Consider the following 19,172-nt stretch of genomic DNA (forward strand, 5'->3'; position numbering starts at 1 on the left):
CTAATGTAATCTAAAGATACTGAAAAATCAGGAATTGCTGGAGAAGCTCAGCAGGTCTAGCAGCATCTGTGGGGAGAGAGAGAGAGAGAGAGCAGGGTTAACACTTTGGGTCCAGTGTTGTTTATTCCAGATTTCCACCAGCCGCAGTTGCTTGTTGTAGTTTGTCCCTACGTTTCTACTCATCAAGTTTACCTTCTTCATCACTCGCTGCATTTTCAATGTAACTTCTGCTTCTGTACATCTACAAAGCAGTCAGGAATTACAGCTACAGCCCACCAGCACCACTGGCTGGAGCTGTTCCTTGCTGAGGAGTTGGGTTTTTTTTGCACGTGTGTTGTTGCAGCTGATCTTGTTTTGTGTTGAAGTCGAGTTCCTCATCATGTGATGAGGGAGACCAGCCCCGATGGTTCTGGAGCTGGGACAAAGATGACACTGGAGGACCCGTTTGTGTTGGTGAGAGGGTGAGTGCGGAGCCTTGTCTCATTGGGAGCTTGTGTTTCTCAGTCCCTGGAGGAAGAGGGGTTGGCTAGGACTTGCTACTACCGTCGCCGCCCCTCTTTCCTGCTGAGTTTTGTAGAAACTTTCTGAGCGTGTTCACTCTCACCTGTTCACACTCCCCTTCCCCCGGAGCTGACCCCTTGCCCTACAAACTGGGCTGGATAGGACAGGGTACTGCCAGGCGCTAGGTTCAAAGGGGAAACTGGACGACCCCCCAGGGTGGGGTTCTCGAACAGAATTGATTGAACTCCCCACACGCGAGACAAGCCTCAGCCTGTGAGGGGACAGGAATTTGGAGGAAGTCCCATTGGGTGCTGTCAGGGGAATCCCCAGGAGGTGGAGCAGATGGAGTTGTATCTCTGTCTCTGTCACTATCCGCGTCCTCCGGATCCCAAAACACCTCAGAAGGGGCAGAAAATTGCAGCACAGACGGAGACCGTTCGGCCCATTGGAGTCGGCACAGGCTCCCTGGAAAACCCAGTCCTGACCATCACCCTCCACATGTAAAATATTGTGTCCATTTCCCTTGGAAAGCCTGTATCCCATTGGGCAGTGTGCTGTAAATCCTGACTGCCCTCAGTCTCTGCTTCTTTTGCAAATTGTTTTAATTTGTTCAGTGACAATTGCAAACAGATTCCGTTTATTTACTTTATCAATGCCTTCATGGTTATAAATATTTCAATCAAATAGTCTCATTGCCTGTGTCAGCACTGGAGTGTAACTCTGTCTGTGGAACCTCATGATATCTCGAGAAGACTCTCTCTTTGACCGGTCCAGGGACAAAAATCGTCAGAATCCAGGTGTTCTCCTGCCTCCCAGCCAGTTGTGGGTGTGAATCATGGTTATAAAATCAGAGAATCCCGACAGTGTGAAACGTGCCCTTCGGCCCAACAAGTCCATACCGACCCTCCGAAGAATAACCCACCCAGATCCATTCCCTGTTACTCTACGTTTCCCCTGTCTAATGCACCTAACCTACACATCACTGTGCATTAAGGGCAATTTAGCTCGGCCAATCCACACAGACACGGGGAGAATGTACACACCCCACACAAGCCGGAAGGTGGGTAGGCCTGTCCTGACTGCTGTCACCCTGGGCGGGTACCAGGGCGGGCTGTCCTAGAGGTGGTCGAAAGGTGTGTCAGGGCGGACCGAGAACTGGAAGGGGCATGGGGTGGACCGAGAACCGGAAGGTGGGTAGGGGCGGGCTGCCTTAGTGGTCGGAAGGTGGGAGGGGCGGGGGCTTGCTGGGTCTGTATTGTCTGCACTTTTGTATGTAACGGTATTGTCTAATGTACAAATGTCATTGTCACTGTCTTATATGTGGAACTGGGATTTGAGGTTTGTCCTCCTCTCCCTGTAAATTGGTTGAACGGTAGGGTTCAGGGCCCAGCTTTGCTGCTCCTCTCCCTTGTAAAATTGCTGTCTTTTGTGTACAGCTGTCAATGTTTTTTTGTAAACTGTTTTGTAATTTGTTCAATAAAAAAAAAAATACACACCCCACACAGACACGGGGAGAATGTACACACCGCACACAGACACGGGGAGAGTGTACACACCCCACCCAGACACGGGGAGAATGTACAAACCCCACACAGACACGGGGAGAGTGTACACACCCCACCCAGACACGGGGAGAGTGTACACACCCCACCCAGACACGGGGAGAGTGTACACACCCCACCCAGACACGGAGAGAATGTGCACACACCCCACACAGACACGGGGAGAGTGTACACACCCCACACAGACACGGGGAGAGTGTACACACCCCACACAGACACGGAGAGAGTGTACACACCCCACACAGACACGGGGAGAGTGTACACACCCCACACAGACACGGGGAGAGTGTACACACCCCACACAGACACGGGGAGAATGTACACACCCCACACAGACACGGGGAGAGTGTACACACCCCACACAGACACGGGGAGAATGTACACACCCCACCCAGACACGGGGAGAATGTACAAACCCCACACAGACACGGGGAGAATGTACACACCCCACACAGACACGGGGAGAATGTGCACACCCCACCCAGACACGGGGAGAATGTACACACCCCACACAGACACGGGGAGAATGTGCACACCCCACACAGACACGGGGAGAATGTGCACACCCCACCCAGACACGGGGAGAATGTACAAACCCACACAGCCATGGGGAGAGTGTACACACCCCACCCAGACACGGGGGAGAGTGTACACACCCCACACAGACACGGGGAGAGTGTACACACCCCACACAGACACGGGGAGAATGTGCAAGCGCCACACAGACACGGGGAGAATGTGCACACCCCACACAGACACTGGGAGAATGTACACACCCCACCCAGACACGGGGAGAGTGTGCACACCCCACACAGACACGGGGAGAGTGTACACACCCCACCCAGACACGGGGAGAATGTACACACCCCACACAGACACGGGGAGAATGTGCAAACCCCACACAGACAGGGGGAGAGTGTACACACCCCACACAGACACGGGGAGAGTGTACACACCCCACCCAGACACGGGGAGAATGTGCACACCCCACACAGACACGGGGAGAGTGTGCACACCCCACACAGACACGGGGAGAATGTACACACCCCACACAGACACGGGGAGAATGTGCACACCCCACACAGACATGGGGAGAGTGTACATACCCCACACAGACAGGGGGAGAGTGTGCACACCCCACACAGACACGGGGAGAGTGTACACACCCCACCCAGACACGGGGAGAATGTACACACCCCACCCAGACACGGGGAGAATGTCAACACCCCACACAGACACGGGGAGAGTGTACACACCCCACACAGACACGGGGAGAATGTACACACCCCACCCAGACACGGGGAGAGTGTACACACCCCACACAGACACGGGGAGAATGTACACACCCCACACAGACACGGGAGGAATGTACACACCCCACACAGATAGGGGGGAGAATGTACACACCCCACACAGACACGGGGAGAGTGTACACACCCCACACAGACACGGGGAGAGTGTACACACCCCACACAGACACTGGGAGAATGTACACACCCCACACAGACACGGGGAGAGTGTGCACACCCCACACAGACACGGGGAGAATGTACACACCGCACACAGACAGGGGGGAGAATGTACACACCCCACACAGACACGGGGAGAATGTACACACCGCACACAGACAGGGGGGAGAATGTACACACCCCACACAGACACGGGGAGAATGTACACACCCCACACAGACACGGGGAGAGTGTACACACCCCACACAGACAGGGGGAGAATGTACACACCCCACACAGACACGGGGAGAGTGTACAAACTCCACACAGACACGGGGAGAATGTACACACCCCACACAGACACGGGGAGAATGTACACACCCCACACACACACGGGGAGAATGTACACACCCCACACAGATAGGGGGGAGAATGTACACACCCCACACAGACACGGGGAGAATGTACACACCCCACACAGACACGGGGAGAGTGTACAAACCCCACACAGACACGGGGAGAATGTGCAACTCCCACACAGACACGGGGAGAATGTGCAAACGCCACGCAGACACGGGGAGAATGTGCAAACCCCACACAGACACGGGGAGAATGTGCAAACGCCGCACAGACATGGGGAGAATGTGCAAACGCCACACAGACATGGGGAGAATGTACAAACCCCACACCGACACGGGGAGAATGTGCAAACGCCACACTGTCACGGGGAGAATGTGCAAACGCCACGCAGACACGGGGAGAATGTGCAAACCCCACACAGACACGGGGAGAATGTGCAAACGCCACGCAGACAGTCACCCGAGGCTGGAATCGAACCCCGGTCCCTGGTACTGTGAGGCAGCAGTGCTAACCACCATGCAACCTGTTATGACCCAGTATGGTCAGTGCACTGCAACGCAATCCTTCCCCTCACTGTGAGGGGATCTCAGTCAGGACACTGTCCCCTCACTGTGAGGCGGTCTCAGTCAGGCCACTGTCCCCTCACTGTGAGGGGGTCTCAGTCAGGACACTGTCCCCACAACACCCCCCCCCCCCCCCCCCGCGCCTCACTGTGAGGGGGTCTCAGTCAGGACACTGTCCCCCACTGTCCCTTCACTGTGAGGGGGTCTCAGTCAGGACACTGTCCCCCCACCCCACCCCCCTCACTGTGAGGGGATCCCAGTCAGGACACTGTCCCCACACGCCCCCCCACTCACTGTGAGGGATCCCAATCAGGACACAGTCCCCCAATCCTCCCCTCACTGTGAGGGGATCCCAGTCAGGACACTGTCCCCCCACCCCCCTTCACTGTGAGGGGGTCCCAGTCAGGACACTGTCTCCCCACACCCCCCCTCACTGTGAGGGCATTTCAGTCAGGACATTGTCCCCCACCCCTCACTGTGAGGGGATCCCAGTCAGGACACTGTCCCCACACGCCCCCCCACTCACTGTGAGCGATCCCAATCAGGACACAGTCCCCCAATCCCCCCATCACTGTGAGGGGATCCCAGTCAGGACACTGTCCCCCCACCCCCCTTCACTGTGAGGGGATCCCAGTCAGGACACTATCCCCCTACCCCCCCTTCACTGTGAGGGGATCTCAGTCAGAACACTGTCTCCCCCCCCCCCCCCCCCCCGCACCCCACCCCACCCCACCCCCTCAGTGTGAGGGGATCCCAGTCAGGACACTGTTCCCACACCCCCCCTCACTGTGAGGGGATCCCAGTCAGGACACTGATTCCCACACCCCCCTCACTGTGAGGCGATCCCAGTCAGGACATTGTCCCACCCACCCCTCCTCACTGTGAGGGGGTCCCAGTCAGGACACTATCCCCCTACCCCCCTTCACTGTGAGGGGATCTCAGTCAGGATACTGTCGCCCACCCCCCCTCAGTGTGAGGGGATCCCAGTCAGGACACTGTCCCCCAAACCCCCTCATTGTGAGGGGGTCCCAGTCAGGACACTATCCCCCTACCCCCCCTTCACTGTGAGGGGATCTCAGTCAGGATACTGTCCCCCAACCCCCACCTCACTGTGAGGGGATCCCAGTCAGGACACTGTCCCCACACCCCCCTTCACTGTGAGGGGATCTCAGTCAGGATACTGTCCCCCAACCCCCACCTCACTGTGAGGGGATCCCAGTCAGGACACTGTCCCCACACCCCCCTTCACTGTGAGGGGATCTCAGTCAGGACACTGTCCCCCACCCCTCACTGTGAGGGTATCCCAGTCAGGACACTGTCCCCCACCCCTTCACTGTGAGGGGATCCCAGTCAGGACACTATCCCCTCACCCCTTTTCACTGCGGGGGGGATCTCAGTCAGGATACTGTCCCCCCACCCCAACCCCCCCCCTCACAGTGAGGGGATCCCAGTCAGGACACTTCCCCCCCACCCCCCTTCACTGTGAGGGGATCCCAGTCAGGATATTGTCCCACTGCCCCCTTACTGGCCTTTGAGGAGAAGGGTAGCAAAAGGGTTTGGGGTTTGTTAGTGCCGAATCTCTGCAGTCTGCATGTTACCAGGCTGGGACTGTACCTCGTACACTCACCACCCCTTCCCCGAGACTGGGGTGGCTTTGGAGGAGGTAGTGTTCGTAGTGGGGGGTTGAGTCAACGGTAGTAGAGAGGGAATAAGTGATGGGAGGGGAGGTGCTGGGGGGTGGGAGGGGTGTCTGGGGGAAGTGTAGAGGAGGGTGTGGAGAATGAGTTGGGGGGTTGAGTTAGGGGTAAAGAGTGTGAAAGGAGCTTCCCACTGAACCCTTGCTGCCGGCTGCTATTGATGTGGGTTCCAGGCCTATCGCGGAGCCTGGGCTGGGTGTGAATCTGACCCCAGGGTCAGCTCTGAAGAGATGCCCCAGTGCTGTGGCAAGGTGGGGTGGGAGAGTGGTCCTGTTTGTAAACAGAGGTCCCGTCTGCCTGGCACTGTGGAAGAAAAGCTGGTGTGTTGCCCATTATCCCCTCAAACAGCAACTAAGGAACATTGCAGCTTGTGGGATCTTGCTGTGCTCAGATTGGCAACACAGCAGTGAGTACACTTTTAAAAGGAAGTATAAGGTGGTACCTTCCCCCGCCCCAAGATGAGCTGCTCCTGAGATGTCTTTCTTTCATTGCAGAGAGGTTCAGAAGGCAGTGAACACTGCCCGGGGACTGTACCAGCGATGGGGTGAGTTACTACAGGACACCCAGGCCGTCAGCAGAGAGGAATATGACTGGACGACTAATGAGCTCCGGAACAGCCTGCGCAGTATTGAGTGGGACCTCGAGGATCTGGATGAGACAATCAATATCCTCCAGTGGCAGGAGCACAGCACACCTCCCACCTTCCCTAACTACCCCCTCCCTCCCCTTGTTCCCCTCCCCTTGTTCCCCTCCCCTTGTTCCCTTCCCCTTGTCCCTTCCCTTCCCCTCCTCTTTCCCCCTCCCCTTTCCCCATCCCCTCCCTTTCCCCCTCCATTTCTCCCCCTCCCCTCCCCCACTCCCCTTTCCCCCCTCCCCTCTCTGATGCCGCCTCCCTTTTCCCCTCCCCCTCCAATGCCCCCCCCCCCCCATGCCCTCTGCTCCCCTTCTGAGTCTCACCCCATGCTAAGGTTAGATTGAATGCCGATAGGCCAAGGCTCTGGTTTGTCTGAGCCGTGTTGGTATTTTATCACCTGGGAAAATGCAGGGAAAAATGTAACCCCCCCACACCACCCTCTCTCCCAATGCCGTGTTCACCCATCCCCCACAGAGGCAGCAGTTACCCCTTGAGTTTGAGGCGAAGGGATATACAGAGATATCCCGCCAACTGCTGCTGGTCAGGGTGTGGGATTGTGGGTCAATGTTTCTGTGAAGTGAATAAACTGGGAGCAGGAGCTGGCTCAGCAAGTTGGGTGTGAGGTGATCAAGAGAAAAGCAGTAAATTTCTGAAAATTAACACCAGGGAAGTAGTCAAAAAGTGAACACCCCGGGCTAACTAGAAGCTGAAAGGATCACGTGTATGTTTCTATAATTCTTCCATATGTGGGTCAATGTCAAATACATTTCATGTTATGTGTGTGGCTGAGAGATTAAAGTGACTCTGAAGGGTCAAAAGTATCTCCTGCAACAGGAGGTTCTGTTTCACATAGTACAACACTCTCCAATGTTGGTCCTATATGTCCTGTTGCTCAGAAACGTTCCCAGGTGTTAGCCCGTTCTGTGCTGAGTTGGTTCATGGAATCAGTACAGGAGGCTGTTCAGCCCATTGTGCTCTGCTGGCTCTTTCAAAAAGCACTCTCATTTTGTCCAACATCCCCACATTCTGTCTGGAACTTTCTGTTTTCTCCATCCTTGCCTATCGGAGCAAATCCTTCTCAAAGGTATTGATGGAATCAGCTTCTACCGTTTTTACAGGTCTTGATAAATCTTGAATTGTGCAACAAAATTTGTCTGGTCTCATCTTTGATTTTTGTTTTGCCAATGGTTTTCAAAGGTTTGCCAATGGTTTTCAAGGGTTTAATTAACCTTGCAAGACCAGACTTCAGGATTTCAGTAACTGCTGTGATGTTTTTATTAAATTGTGCTTTAAAATAGTGCCAAATTCATGTATTGTATTTGGTTTGTTTTATCTTATCCCATTTTATTGTAATTTAATTGAATTTGCATTTTCCAATTGGCAACATGTTTACTCTGTGCTGAGTGAATTGCCCTTCTCATGGTTTCCTGACTGTTGCTCTTACCTTTAATTGAATCCTTGTTCCTTAACTATCGCAAACGCATTGTGGAATCAAATCCTCGGAAGTTCAAGATCGAGACTGCAGAACTGCAAGAGAGGAAAGCATTTGTCCTCAGAATGAGACAAACTGTGAAGGTAGCGACATGCACTGCTGAACACACACCAGGTCACAGTATTTCTCTGATTATCCTTCAATAATAATCTGGGTGCCAATGCCTTTCAGTCAGTGAGTTAATAGTGTTACCATGAGGCTGAAGCTTGATTTGGGAGCAGTGTAGTGGTCCTGTTGTCTCATGCTCTCCTGTCCTTGAAAGTAGCTCACCCCTTTCAGCTCGAGATCGTGAACGTTGTCAGGTTAGTCAGTCACAGTGGGCTGAGGATCACGGTCAAAACCAATAGGAACAACATGTGGAAGTAAGGTACATGCTACACCTAAACCTACACTGCATGAACCATTAGGAATTGAACTTACTATTTCAGTCTTGTTGCCAGCTCTCTGGCTCGATAAACTGCAAGACTCTTGAATTAGAATTATTGCTAGGGATGCTCGGTGTTTATAACAAGCTTTTCCTCACCTCTCTAGGAAATGAAAGATCACATTACAAGTCCTGCTGCTGTTGCGTTTGGAGAAAGGAGGAACCGACAGGTGGGTGGCTGTTTGAATTTCACTTTCTCTGTCTTGAGTCTCATGCTCCGCAGCACCCTCTGCTCTTACTCTGTCAGTGTGGACAAAGTCAGATGTCACACGCCACCCAGGTTACAGTCCAATGGGTTTATTTGAAATCACAATTTTTTGGAGTGCTGCTCCTTCTTCAGGTGTGGAAGACACTTCACCTGATGAAGGAGCAGTGCTCCAAAAGCTTGTGATTCCAAACAAACTTGTTGGACTATAACCTGGTGTCGTGTGACATCTGACTTTGTCCAGCCCAGTTGAACACCGATGTGTCTACATCATGTCTGCCTGCATGAGCTGAGATACTGAGTGCTGTCAAATGTTTCAATGTTTTTGCACATCTCAGAGAAATAGAATTAGATTTTATTGTCATGTGTAATTAAATATAGGAATACACGAGTGTATGTGACCATAAAATCTAATTCTGTAGGAATATAGGTGAGGATAGTGAAAAGTGTACAATGTCACCATTCTCTGGGGCCATCTTGGTTGCAAAACCAGAACTTTAAAAAAACCCAGCAGAAATAAAAGCCGAAAGTAAAGAAAAATGTCCAGCTCTTAAACTTTACATCTGACCTCCATAAAGATGTTTAGAATCACCGACGCAGGCACCCAGCTAAAACCTTGTTCATTTTGTCCAATATCTGGATGGTGAAGAGGAATGGGAATTCTACTGGAGGGCTGGGGTTTGACAGAGTCAGTGAGCACAGCTATTCCACTTGCTCATCACTTCCCGAACCACGGCTGCCTCTGGGAATACAAAACCTTTGTATTTTGACTAAAAATATTCAACTTGCAAATAACTGGAAACAGTGTCAGTGACACCACGGGAAGGGAATGTTTTGTTAAACTGTTCTGTGGAGGATGAGAATAGGATTATTCCCTTTCTCAAAGATTTCATGGAGGTGCGCAAAATCATGAAGGATTCAATAGAGTGAATGAAAAAACGCAGCTTCTGTTGAGACGGGGGGTTTTAACCAGAGGACACAGATTTAAAATAATTGGCAAAAGATCCAGATGGGGAAGAGAAATGCTTTTGCGCAGTGAATCATTGTGATGTTCCCATCGCCCTCTCACTTCCAAAAGGGAACTGGAGAAAATTCTCGAGGTAAATGATAGAACGATGGGGTAGTCCTTCCAAGGGCTGAGTGGTTTCCTCCCAGATATTCTCTCCGGTCATTGGCTCTGCTTTCAGAGTGTATGGAAACCATTTGGTTCTGCTTTCAGGGTGTATGGAAACCATAGGGTAAAGCTCTGGTCTTCCTTGGACCTTGATCTTGGAGATTGGGTTGGGATATCTGACTGGCATGGATGAGTTGGGATATCTGACTGGCATTGACGAGTTGGACTGAAGGGTCTGTTTCTGTGCTGTACATCTCTACGAACTGTCTGAGCCCTTGAGAAGGGTAACACACACCCCAGTCTGTTTTTTTTTTAAATTGTTGAGCTCTCAGACGGTAAGCAGCATCACCTTTGTGTGACAGACTTGGCAAGGCAAGGACTCACCTACTCTTGCTGTTGTTGTAGAGTCTGCTTGGGGGCATTGAGGATCAGCACAAGCCCATGGACAGATACAGGCGCCTAGACCAGGAGCTGGAGAATGTCAACTCCCAGTACATTGAGGAGCAGAGGGCCCAGCAGCAGGTAAGTGCTCAGACAGGAGTCTGACTCCCTCTGTCACCGAGTGCAGGATAACACCAACAGCTAGAGAGAGGATTGAAAATTTAAAACCTATGCTTGGTGGAGAAGGGAGGAGAGGGGCTCCACGGTCTCTGACAGAGATGGTAACAAGTTTTGCTCAAGTGTAGTAAACCATTCCAAAGTGATTTATGTTATCCAGCAGGGGTATAGAGTCACAGGCAGAGATATGAAGCTAGTGACTAAAAGGAGCCAGATCCCAGGCAGCAACTCCTGAGGAGAGAGGGGTTAGAGGAGGTTACAGAGATAGGGAGGGGTGTAGGAGCTGGAGGGGGTGACAGAGATATGAGGGGTGCAAGATCTGGAGGGGGTGACAGAGATAATGAGGGGGTTTAGGGGCTGTAGGAGATGACAGAGATAGGGAGGGGTGTAGGGGCTGGAGGAGGGGACAGAGATAGGGAGGGAGTGAAGGGGGCTGGAGGAGATTAGAGATAGGGAGGGAGTGAAGGGGGCTGGAGGAGATTAGAGATAGAGAGGGGGTGTAGGGGCTGGAGGTGGTGACAGAGATAGTGTGGAGTGTAGGGGCTGGAGGGGGTTACACAGATAGGGAGGGATGTAGGGGCTGGAGAAGGTAACAGAGATAGGGATGGGTGTAGAAGCTGGAAAGAGTGATTGAGATGGGGAGGGGTGTAGGAGCTGGAATGGGTGATTGAGATGGGGAGGGGGCTTATGGGTGGAGGGGGTGACAGGATTGAGAGTTGTAAGTGTGTGTAGTGTACTAACTGAGGTTGAAACTGAGCTATCTGCCATCCTGTGAGAGCTGTATGTGAGCAATATGTTTTGAACACATTCCGTTTGGAAAATCCTTTTAGAATATCCTTTATTTTCGTGTGTATTCAGTATAAAATACAGTGGAAACTGTGTGCTGTTTCTGTACAGAGGAGCATAGTACATTAACTTAGAATAACGTGAATAAAGATAATGTAAAGAGAGTCCAACTTATCCTTTTCCACTGCTACAGCATGTCACTGCTGACAGTATCCCGCTCCGGGTTTCCCAGCCCATGTCACTGTCGACAGTATCCCAATCCCGGGTTTCCCAGCCCATGCTATGTCACTGCCGATAGTATCCTGTTCTGGGGTTTCCCAGCACATGCCATGCTGCTGAGAATTCTTTTTCTGTTTCCTCCTTCCCCTTCCTTTCTCTCGAATGTAGCCCTTGGGCAGGAGGAAGCTTCATTAGGCCCTGGAACAGGGGTTTTGTTTTCAAAGGCAGTGTGGTTGCACTGATGGTTAGTCAGCCCCGGAAGCCTGGGACACACTCAGTAGTGTGGGCTGGATTTTGAGCCCAGGACTGTGTTATTCTGAAGCATCCCATCCTTGTATTAAATCCAAGACTGTGACTGTTAGCAGCTCAGTCCATTGGAGCTATACTGGCAGCAGTGTGGGTCATGTACAAGATGCACTGCAGAAATTCACCAAGGCTGTTCTGAGAGCACCCTCTAAAACCATGAGCACTTCCATCTAGAAGGACAAGGGCAACAGATACATGGGAACAGGACACCCTGCAAGTCCCCCTCTGAGCCACCCACCATACTGACTTGGGAATATATTGCTATTCCTTCACTGTCACTGGGTCCAAATCCCTGAATCCCAGTGTTGCGGGCTCCCTCCACCCCAGGCTCAGTAGAGGTTCAGTTCCCTTCACCATTTTCTGAAGGGTAATTAGGGACAGGCAATACATTCTAGTTTAACTGAATTTCAACGAATTGGGATTTTAAGTGTTGCTTTGGTGTGAAGCACAAGGAGATCCCTCAGTTTCTGGAGGGCAGGGTGTGTGCTGATATAACTCTTCCCCCTGGTGTCTGTGCAGCTGATAATGGAACAGCAAGATGACCAACTGGATCTGGTCCTGGGAAGCAGTGCGGTCCTAAAGAGCATGTCAACACAAATAGGCGACGAGTTGGAGGAACAGGCAGTGTAAGTCGATTCCATTCCTTAATAAAGTCAGACCAAAACAACCGATCACTTTCCAGCTCCCTTCTGGTGACCTCCAGAGGGAGCGCTGCACTCTGAGGATCGGTCGGGAGGGGGTGCCACACCCTCCGAGGATGGGAAAAGGGGGTGCTGTGCCCTCAGAGGGTAGATAGGTAGGGAGTGCTGTGCCCACTGAGAGTGCGTAAGGAGGGGTGCCGTGTCTACTGAGGGTGGGTAAGGAGGGGGTGCTGTGCCCTCCGAGGGTGGGTGGGGAGGGGGTGCCGTGCCCTCCGAGGGTGGGTAGGGAGGGGGTGCCGTGCCCTCCGAGGGTGGGTAGGGAGGGGGTGCCGTGCCCTCCGAGGGTGAGCGGGGAGGGGGTGCCGTGCCCTCCCAGGGTGGATAGGGAGGGGGTGCCGTGCACTCCGAGGGTGGGCGGGGAGGGGATGCCGTGCCCTCCGAGGGTGGACAGGGAGGGGGTGCCGTGCCCTCCGAGGGTGTGTGGGGAGGGCGTGCCCTGCCCCCTGAGTTTGGGCGGAGAGGGGGTGCCGTGCCCTCCGAGGGTATGTAAGGAAGGTTTCAGTGCAGAGCGAGCTGTCAGAGGGATGTATGAGAGGATGCTGAACTGTCAGAGGAGAGGGGCGGGAACCCAATGAACGTGTACCGATATGGGCGTCAGTAACAGGCGGGCATAGTGTTTATGTAAGGGCAGGAGGTTTTGAGGGGATTTGAGGAAAAGCTTTCTCACCCAGAAGGCAGTGGGGAGGGGTGGGTCTGGGAGGGTAGTTGAGGTGGGAAACCTCTCAACCTTTACAAAGTATCTGGATGAGCACTTGAAGAGTAATATTGAAGGCTGTGGGCCAAGGGCTGGGAAATGGGATGAGTGTAGATAGGCTGGTGCAGATTCAATGGGCCAAATAGCCTTATCTGTGACTTTGTGACACTGCAAGAAGATGTTGCACTCTGGGTGCCAAGTTAGACTAAGGTCCTCCATCCTTTTTATTTCAAAAGTATACTTCATTCATAAAATGGTCACTAGAGCAGTTTGATTCTGTACAGACTTTACATATGGGGAACAGACAAACCCAAGACATTTATTTTGTTCAAGATGATACTTATGTACATTTTAGGAATGGGGAGGAATTGATAACTGACTAGATCCCCATTTCCCTTCAGCAGAAAGACCTCAGACAATGCTCTTTCCCCACTCCGCCTGGGCTGCAGTTGCCCCAAGGTTAGTGTGTCCCTCAGCACGTAGTCCAGGACCTTGGGATGTGCCAGTCTGCAACACCTGTTCAGGGTCAGCTCCCTCATCTGGAAGACCGATACGTTTCAGGCAGACCAATGCCCTCCTCCAATAGACCACATAATCTCGCGGTGACCCAGCTCGTGACTGTGCCACTGAAACTGATTATTTGATCGGGTTATTGCTGATCATCCATGGGAACTTGCCACTGTGGTTCACACATAAACGATGACTCCAAATCGAAATTAACCTTCTCTGGGTTGTAAAGCATTTGGAAAGTAATGAAGTTGTGAACAGTGGTGCAAGATGTGAGCGCACTAGGGAGAAGGTGTTTCCCCCATTTGACTCTCACAGAGATAAGCTCTGAGGTGGAGGAGCCGGTGTTGGATTGGGGTGGACAAAGTTAAAAATCACACAACACCAGGTTATAGTCCAACAGGTTTATTTGGAAGCACTAGCTTTCGGGTGAGCTCATATATGTTCTGTGGTGGGAGGTTCACCTGACGGATTTTGATGTAGGCTGTTATGGAAGACGTTGAGAATTTACAGAGGCTGCCAGAGGGTGAGAGGGGTGAATGATTCGGGATGGAATCCAGCCCTGCTACATTTGGGGAGTTTCTAAAGGGAGAATGATGTGATCCCACACCCCAGTTCCTGAGGAAGGGTCACTGGACCTGAAACGTTAACTCTGATTTCTCTCCACAGATTGTGCCCGACCCACTGAGCTTTTCCAGCAATTTCTGATTTTGTTTCCAGTTTACACTCATTAACCTGAGGACTCTTGTGACGTGCTGGTAGTGTCCCCACCTCTGAGCTAGAAGGTCCAGGTTCCAAGTCCCACCCATCCCCGAGATGTGTCACAGCATATTCAAGTGGGGTTAATTAGAAATCACAGCACAGACTGAAACGCCATTTCCCATTCCCCCCTCCCCTGCTTTTTGAAGTCTTGCTGTGCAGGAGGAGTCTTTGTGCCTCTGTGTGTGTGTGAGTGTGTGTGTGTGTTTATGTGTGTCAAGATTGAGATATTAATGGGACCTGAGCCACACTCAAAAATATTTACTTTGTCATTGAGCTGCAGTGAAGCAGCTGCTGTTTACTACCTCTGAGATGGGTTATGATCCTGTTACTGCCTCCAGCAACCTGCACCTTGTGATCAATGTTCAGGGATCTCTTCTACCTAATCATTGCCCACACAAACCACTCTCTGCGTTTTAACAAAAAAAGTTGCCCCTCATGTCTTTGTAATTCTTTCTGCTCTCTTGTTAACAATATGCAGCCTAGTTTTGAACTCCACTACCCTGGGGAAAAGACCCTTCTAATTCACTTTATCTATACCCCTCATGATTTTATAAACTTCTTTAAGGTCAGCCTTCAACCTCCTACGCTCCAGTGAAAAAAGTCCCAGCCTTGCCCTAGAACTCAGACTCTCCATTCCCAGCAACATCCTGGTAAATCTCCTCCGGACTCTCCACAGTTTAATCATATTGTATGAGTCAGTAGCCTGTGCCAGAGGTTCGCTCTGCCCCAGGGAGTGGGCCCCCTGTTGCTCTCTAACCTGGCTTGACTTGCCTTTCCCAGGATGCTTGATGAATTTTCCCACGAGTTGGACAACACCCACTCCCGGCTCGACAGTACATTGAAGAAACTGGCCAAAGTTTCTCACATGACCAGTGGTAAGTTTCCCAGCAGCACAACCCACCCCCTTCGCCAACGCCTCAGCCCCTCGACACCATCCTCCCTCCTCCCCCAACACTTCCCCCTCCACTCCCCAGTCTACCCGGGTGGCCATTTGGCCCTTCGCTTCTGCTGTGGTGTTTTCTCATTGTTTAAGCAGGCTGCTCCCATTTACTGTTGTCACACCTATTTCACTTGTCCTGAATTTCTATCATACCACCCCTGGCAGCCTAAACACTGGCATTCCCTCCCGAAATCTCTCCCTCCCCTCCTTTTAAGATGATCCTTAAAACTTACCTCCTTAACTGAACTTTTGCTCAGCTGTTCAAATACCTGTCCCTGCACGGGAGAGTTTTACCGCGTCTGCAGCGTTACGTAAGTGCAGGAGGCTCACCCTCCCGAATCGTGAAATGATGTTGAATTGTATGGTGCCTCTGGGCTGACTCTGATGGCGACCCTGTGTGTCTGTTTTGGTAGCTCGGCGTCAATGGTGTGTCATTGTCGTTCTCCTCATCATCCTGATCATGGTGCTCATCTTATTATTCACCCTCTGATCGTTGACCGTGGGACGTTGAACTGTGAACCACTCGGGTTGCCAGGGACAGTCAGCAACTAGAGTGTTCACGGTGGGAGGCAGCAGCAGCAGCAGCAAGTTCCCCGGAGCTGGGGTAGAGTTCTCCAAGTGACCAAACCTACTTGCTCTGAGGGCTTTTGTTTGGAACTCTTGGTTTGTATCCAATATGACTGAACCTGCCGCACATACGTGGAGCGGGAGGAATGTAAAATACCTTTTTTTAACTTTTGTAATGGGTTAGCTCGCACCTATTAGAACGTTCATAGTGGACACTAAGTAGTTACTTTAGAATCGGACCAACACCTAACCACCTGCTTCATGGCTTATTCATAAATAACAGTTAGCAGCAAACTCGGCTTCCTCCCACTGACCGACAGAACCGGTGGTCAGGTCAGATGTATGAAGCATTGTGGCATTAATGGGGAAAGTAATCTTTCAGCTAAGGAATGGAGGTGATGAGGGATTTCCTGGGCTTTCAGCAGGTCTTCCCAATAGGTTGGAGTTTCAATAACTCACAGCAACTCGTGCGAAATAATTCCTGCAGTCTGACTCCTCTTGAAGGAGATGCACTAGAACCCCTTTTCCTTGCAGGTATTGTGCATTACCGTTCTCAATCAGAACACTGTGGATTCAAGTCCCAGTCCAGAGACCTGAACTCTCAATCCAGGCTGACACTGTCAGAAGTGCCATCTGTCAGTCCAATCTAAAAGGAGCGATCTTCTGTTATTAGAATGGATCAGAAGCAAAGGTTGTACCATGATTGAAAGTGTCACGGAGGCTCTGTCCATTTTTTAAAAAAATTATTTCGAATTTCTGATAGTTATTTTAAATTTTGATCATTTCAAGAATGAAATGGATATCCCAGTCAAGATGGGAGTATGTTTTTGAGCAGGATATGACATGCTGGTGTATTGCTATATATTGCTACTTTTATTGTCAATAGTCACTGGGGAGGTGGTGAGATGCAGTCAATATAATCTTAGCAAGTTGCTTCAGTACACCCTACAGATGGTACATATCACAGCCTCAAGTACCAGTCGTAGAGGGAGTGCAGAGATAGATTCCTTCTGTCCTGGATGGTGTTGAATGGAATATGTTGTGTCTATGTCCAGTCCTGTGAGTATTCCCAGCACCAGCTGCCCTGTGCCAGTTCATGAATGATTGGATTTGACTTAGCAGTCAGAGATTGGCATGTTTCTAGGCTGATTCCCTTTCCAGTTCATACACATGGGGCATCACAACTTGAGGATTGCAAATTCCAGAAATAAGTTTTGATAAGGTTACAAAAGAAGAACTTTTGCAGACAATGTGGACAGATCTCAAAGGTGCTTTATACAATGAATTCTGTTCCTTTCTGGCTGCTGTCAGTTACCTTGTTTGTGGTACAGAGTTCAGAAACCAATTCTGCAAAAGAAGTAAATGAACATGCATTTCTGTGTTTATGCTTTAAGGTACTTTTTTTTTCACTGGGGCAAGGGGTGATGTTTAAAGATGAGGAAATAATTGCTAGGAGGAGTGTGTGACTCCAGCAGGGATATTTCTTATTGTTTCATAACTACATCATAACACTTATTAAAAATATGACAATGGAGAGAGTTGAAACTGTGTACAAAGGTATTTGTAATAAAATAGGCATTTAAAATCATTCATTGTCTCTCACTTGTGTAGTATTTTTAAGACAGAGAGGTCTGTGCTAACGTTCCTGACTCACTCAAGTATCTGCTCTCCCTATCAACATATTTCTCCTTCCTGTATCTCACTAGCTTCCCCTTCAATGCTATGGTCTTGTTGCCTGGACAGTTTGTTTGACTGCAGATGTAGTTTTTCTTGGAGACGGCTCCAGCTCTATCAATTGCTTTACTTCCCTATAGTGGGCCAGGGTCACAGAAACCTGTGGAGGGCAAGTCACTGACTTAATTTGAGAAAGAAAAACATTTCTACAGGTCAAAGGTGTTGAGAGTGGGAGTATGGCATTAAGATAAAGGAACAGTTATGGTCACATCAAAAGAAGAAGCAGTATTGATGGGCTGAATACACCTACTCTCTCTTCTGTTTGCCAGGTTTCTCTGCTGTTTCCTAAAGACAATGAATCCACAAGCAGCAACCATCCTCCAATGTTATCTGGTATCCAATTGATATGCACCAGTTTGGGAGTGAGTTCTGTTTACTTTGTGTAAACTGCCAATCAGAGTAAACAGCCCAGATGTGGGATATTTTATGTCACTGCGTAGGGTCCAAGTAATGAGTGTTTTATCTTTGCGCCATTTGAATGCATTGTAGCATATGTAAAAAATCACTTAGTTTGCCTTCACAATAATATTTTCTGTAGTTTGGCTCATGGGTTTAAACATGAAGTTACTATAAAAGGTGCAATTGTTTGGTTGAGATTTGAGGGAAGCAAAACAATTGTCATAAATAGCAGATATTTTTATTCATCCAGTCCCTTTATCCCCATGTCGGATGCCAGAGTTTTAGGGTCTGACTGACACCCTTTAAAAGCGATTCTCTAACCGGGACAGTAGGCTGTTAGACTTGGTGACAATGTCCTGCCCTCACCTGGTGTCATGTCCCCACCTTGGTCAGCAACTGGGAGTGAGCAATTTTAAATCGAGTTGGTGAGCTGAGGGGGACCGGGACCAGTGACTTTGTGGAGTTGAGGTCACAGTCTGATCAGCCTCAGTTTTATTTAATGGTGGAGCACGCTCGAGGGTCTGAAAAGTTTGCCCCAACATCTAAGTCATACTTTCAGAGGATGTCCTGCTGTTTTGTGATTCAGCAGCCTATTCACAATTGATTAGTTTGGTTGGCTGGTTTATGAAGCAGTGTTATTCCAACTGCATGGGTTCAATTCCTGCACTAGCTGAGCTTACCGTGAAGGACTCTCCTTCACAACCTCTCCCCTCACCCCTGATATGCAGTGACCCTCAGGTTAAACTACTACTGGCTGCCTCTTTCTAATAGATCTATTCTCCATTGGGACTGTGATGACTTTATACATCCAAAGAATAAAGTTTAGATTTGTGGAAAACACATGTCATTAGATCCCATAAAACATTTGACATCTTTCACTGCGATTTGAGTAGAGGTATTATCCATTATGGAAATGTGTCAGAAGTGATTGTAATGTATAGTTAATTCAAATGTTCATTCATTCACCGACTGTCACTGATAGACAGGGTAGATAGAAAA

At 50.3% G+C, this 19,172-nt stretch overlaps 1 protein-coding gene across 2 annotated transcripts; it reads left to right on the forward strand.

Annotated features, from left to right (window-relative positions):
* On the forward strand, positions 1–17,628 carry stx10 (syntaxin 10). Of its 2 annotated transcripts, XM_043695002.2 has the most exons (8): positions 5–461; positions 6,626–6,795; positions 8,246–8,340; positions 8,789–8,851; positions 10,406–10,522; positions 12,389–12,495; positions 15,314–15,408; positions 15,887–17,628. In XM_043695002.2, the coding sequence occupies exons 1-8, from the start codon at positions 385–387 to the stop codon at positions 15,961–15,963; spliced, it is 801 nt and encodes a 266-aa protein (XP_043550937.2). In that variant the 5' UTR covers positions 5–384; the 3' UTR covers positions 15,964–17,628. The 2 variants fall into 2 exon arrangements, with proteins under 2 accessions (XP_043550940.2, XP_043550937.2); XM_043695005.2 differs by lacking the exon at positions 15,314–15,408 and having other exon boundaries at positions 1–461.
* Positions 17,629–19,172: the final 1,544 nt, after the last annotated feature.

Source organism: Chiloscyllium plagiosum, unplaced genomic scaffold (assembly GCF_037043375.1).
Source record: "Chiloscyllium plagiosum isolate Xiang-an unplaced genomic scaffold, Cpla_swu_hap1 HiC_scaffold_45, whole genome shotgun sequence".
Taxonomy (NCBI): Eukaryota; Metazoa; Chordata; class Chondrichthyes; order Orectolobiformes; family Hemiscylliidae; genus Chiloscyllium; species Chiloscyllium plagiosum.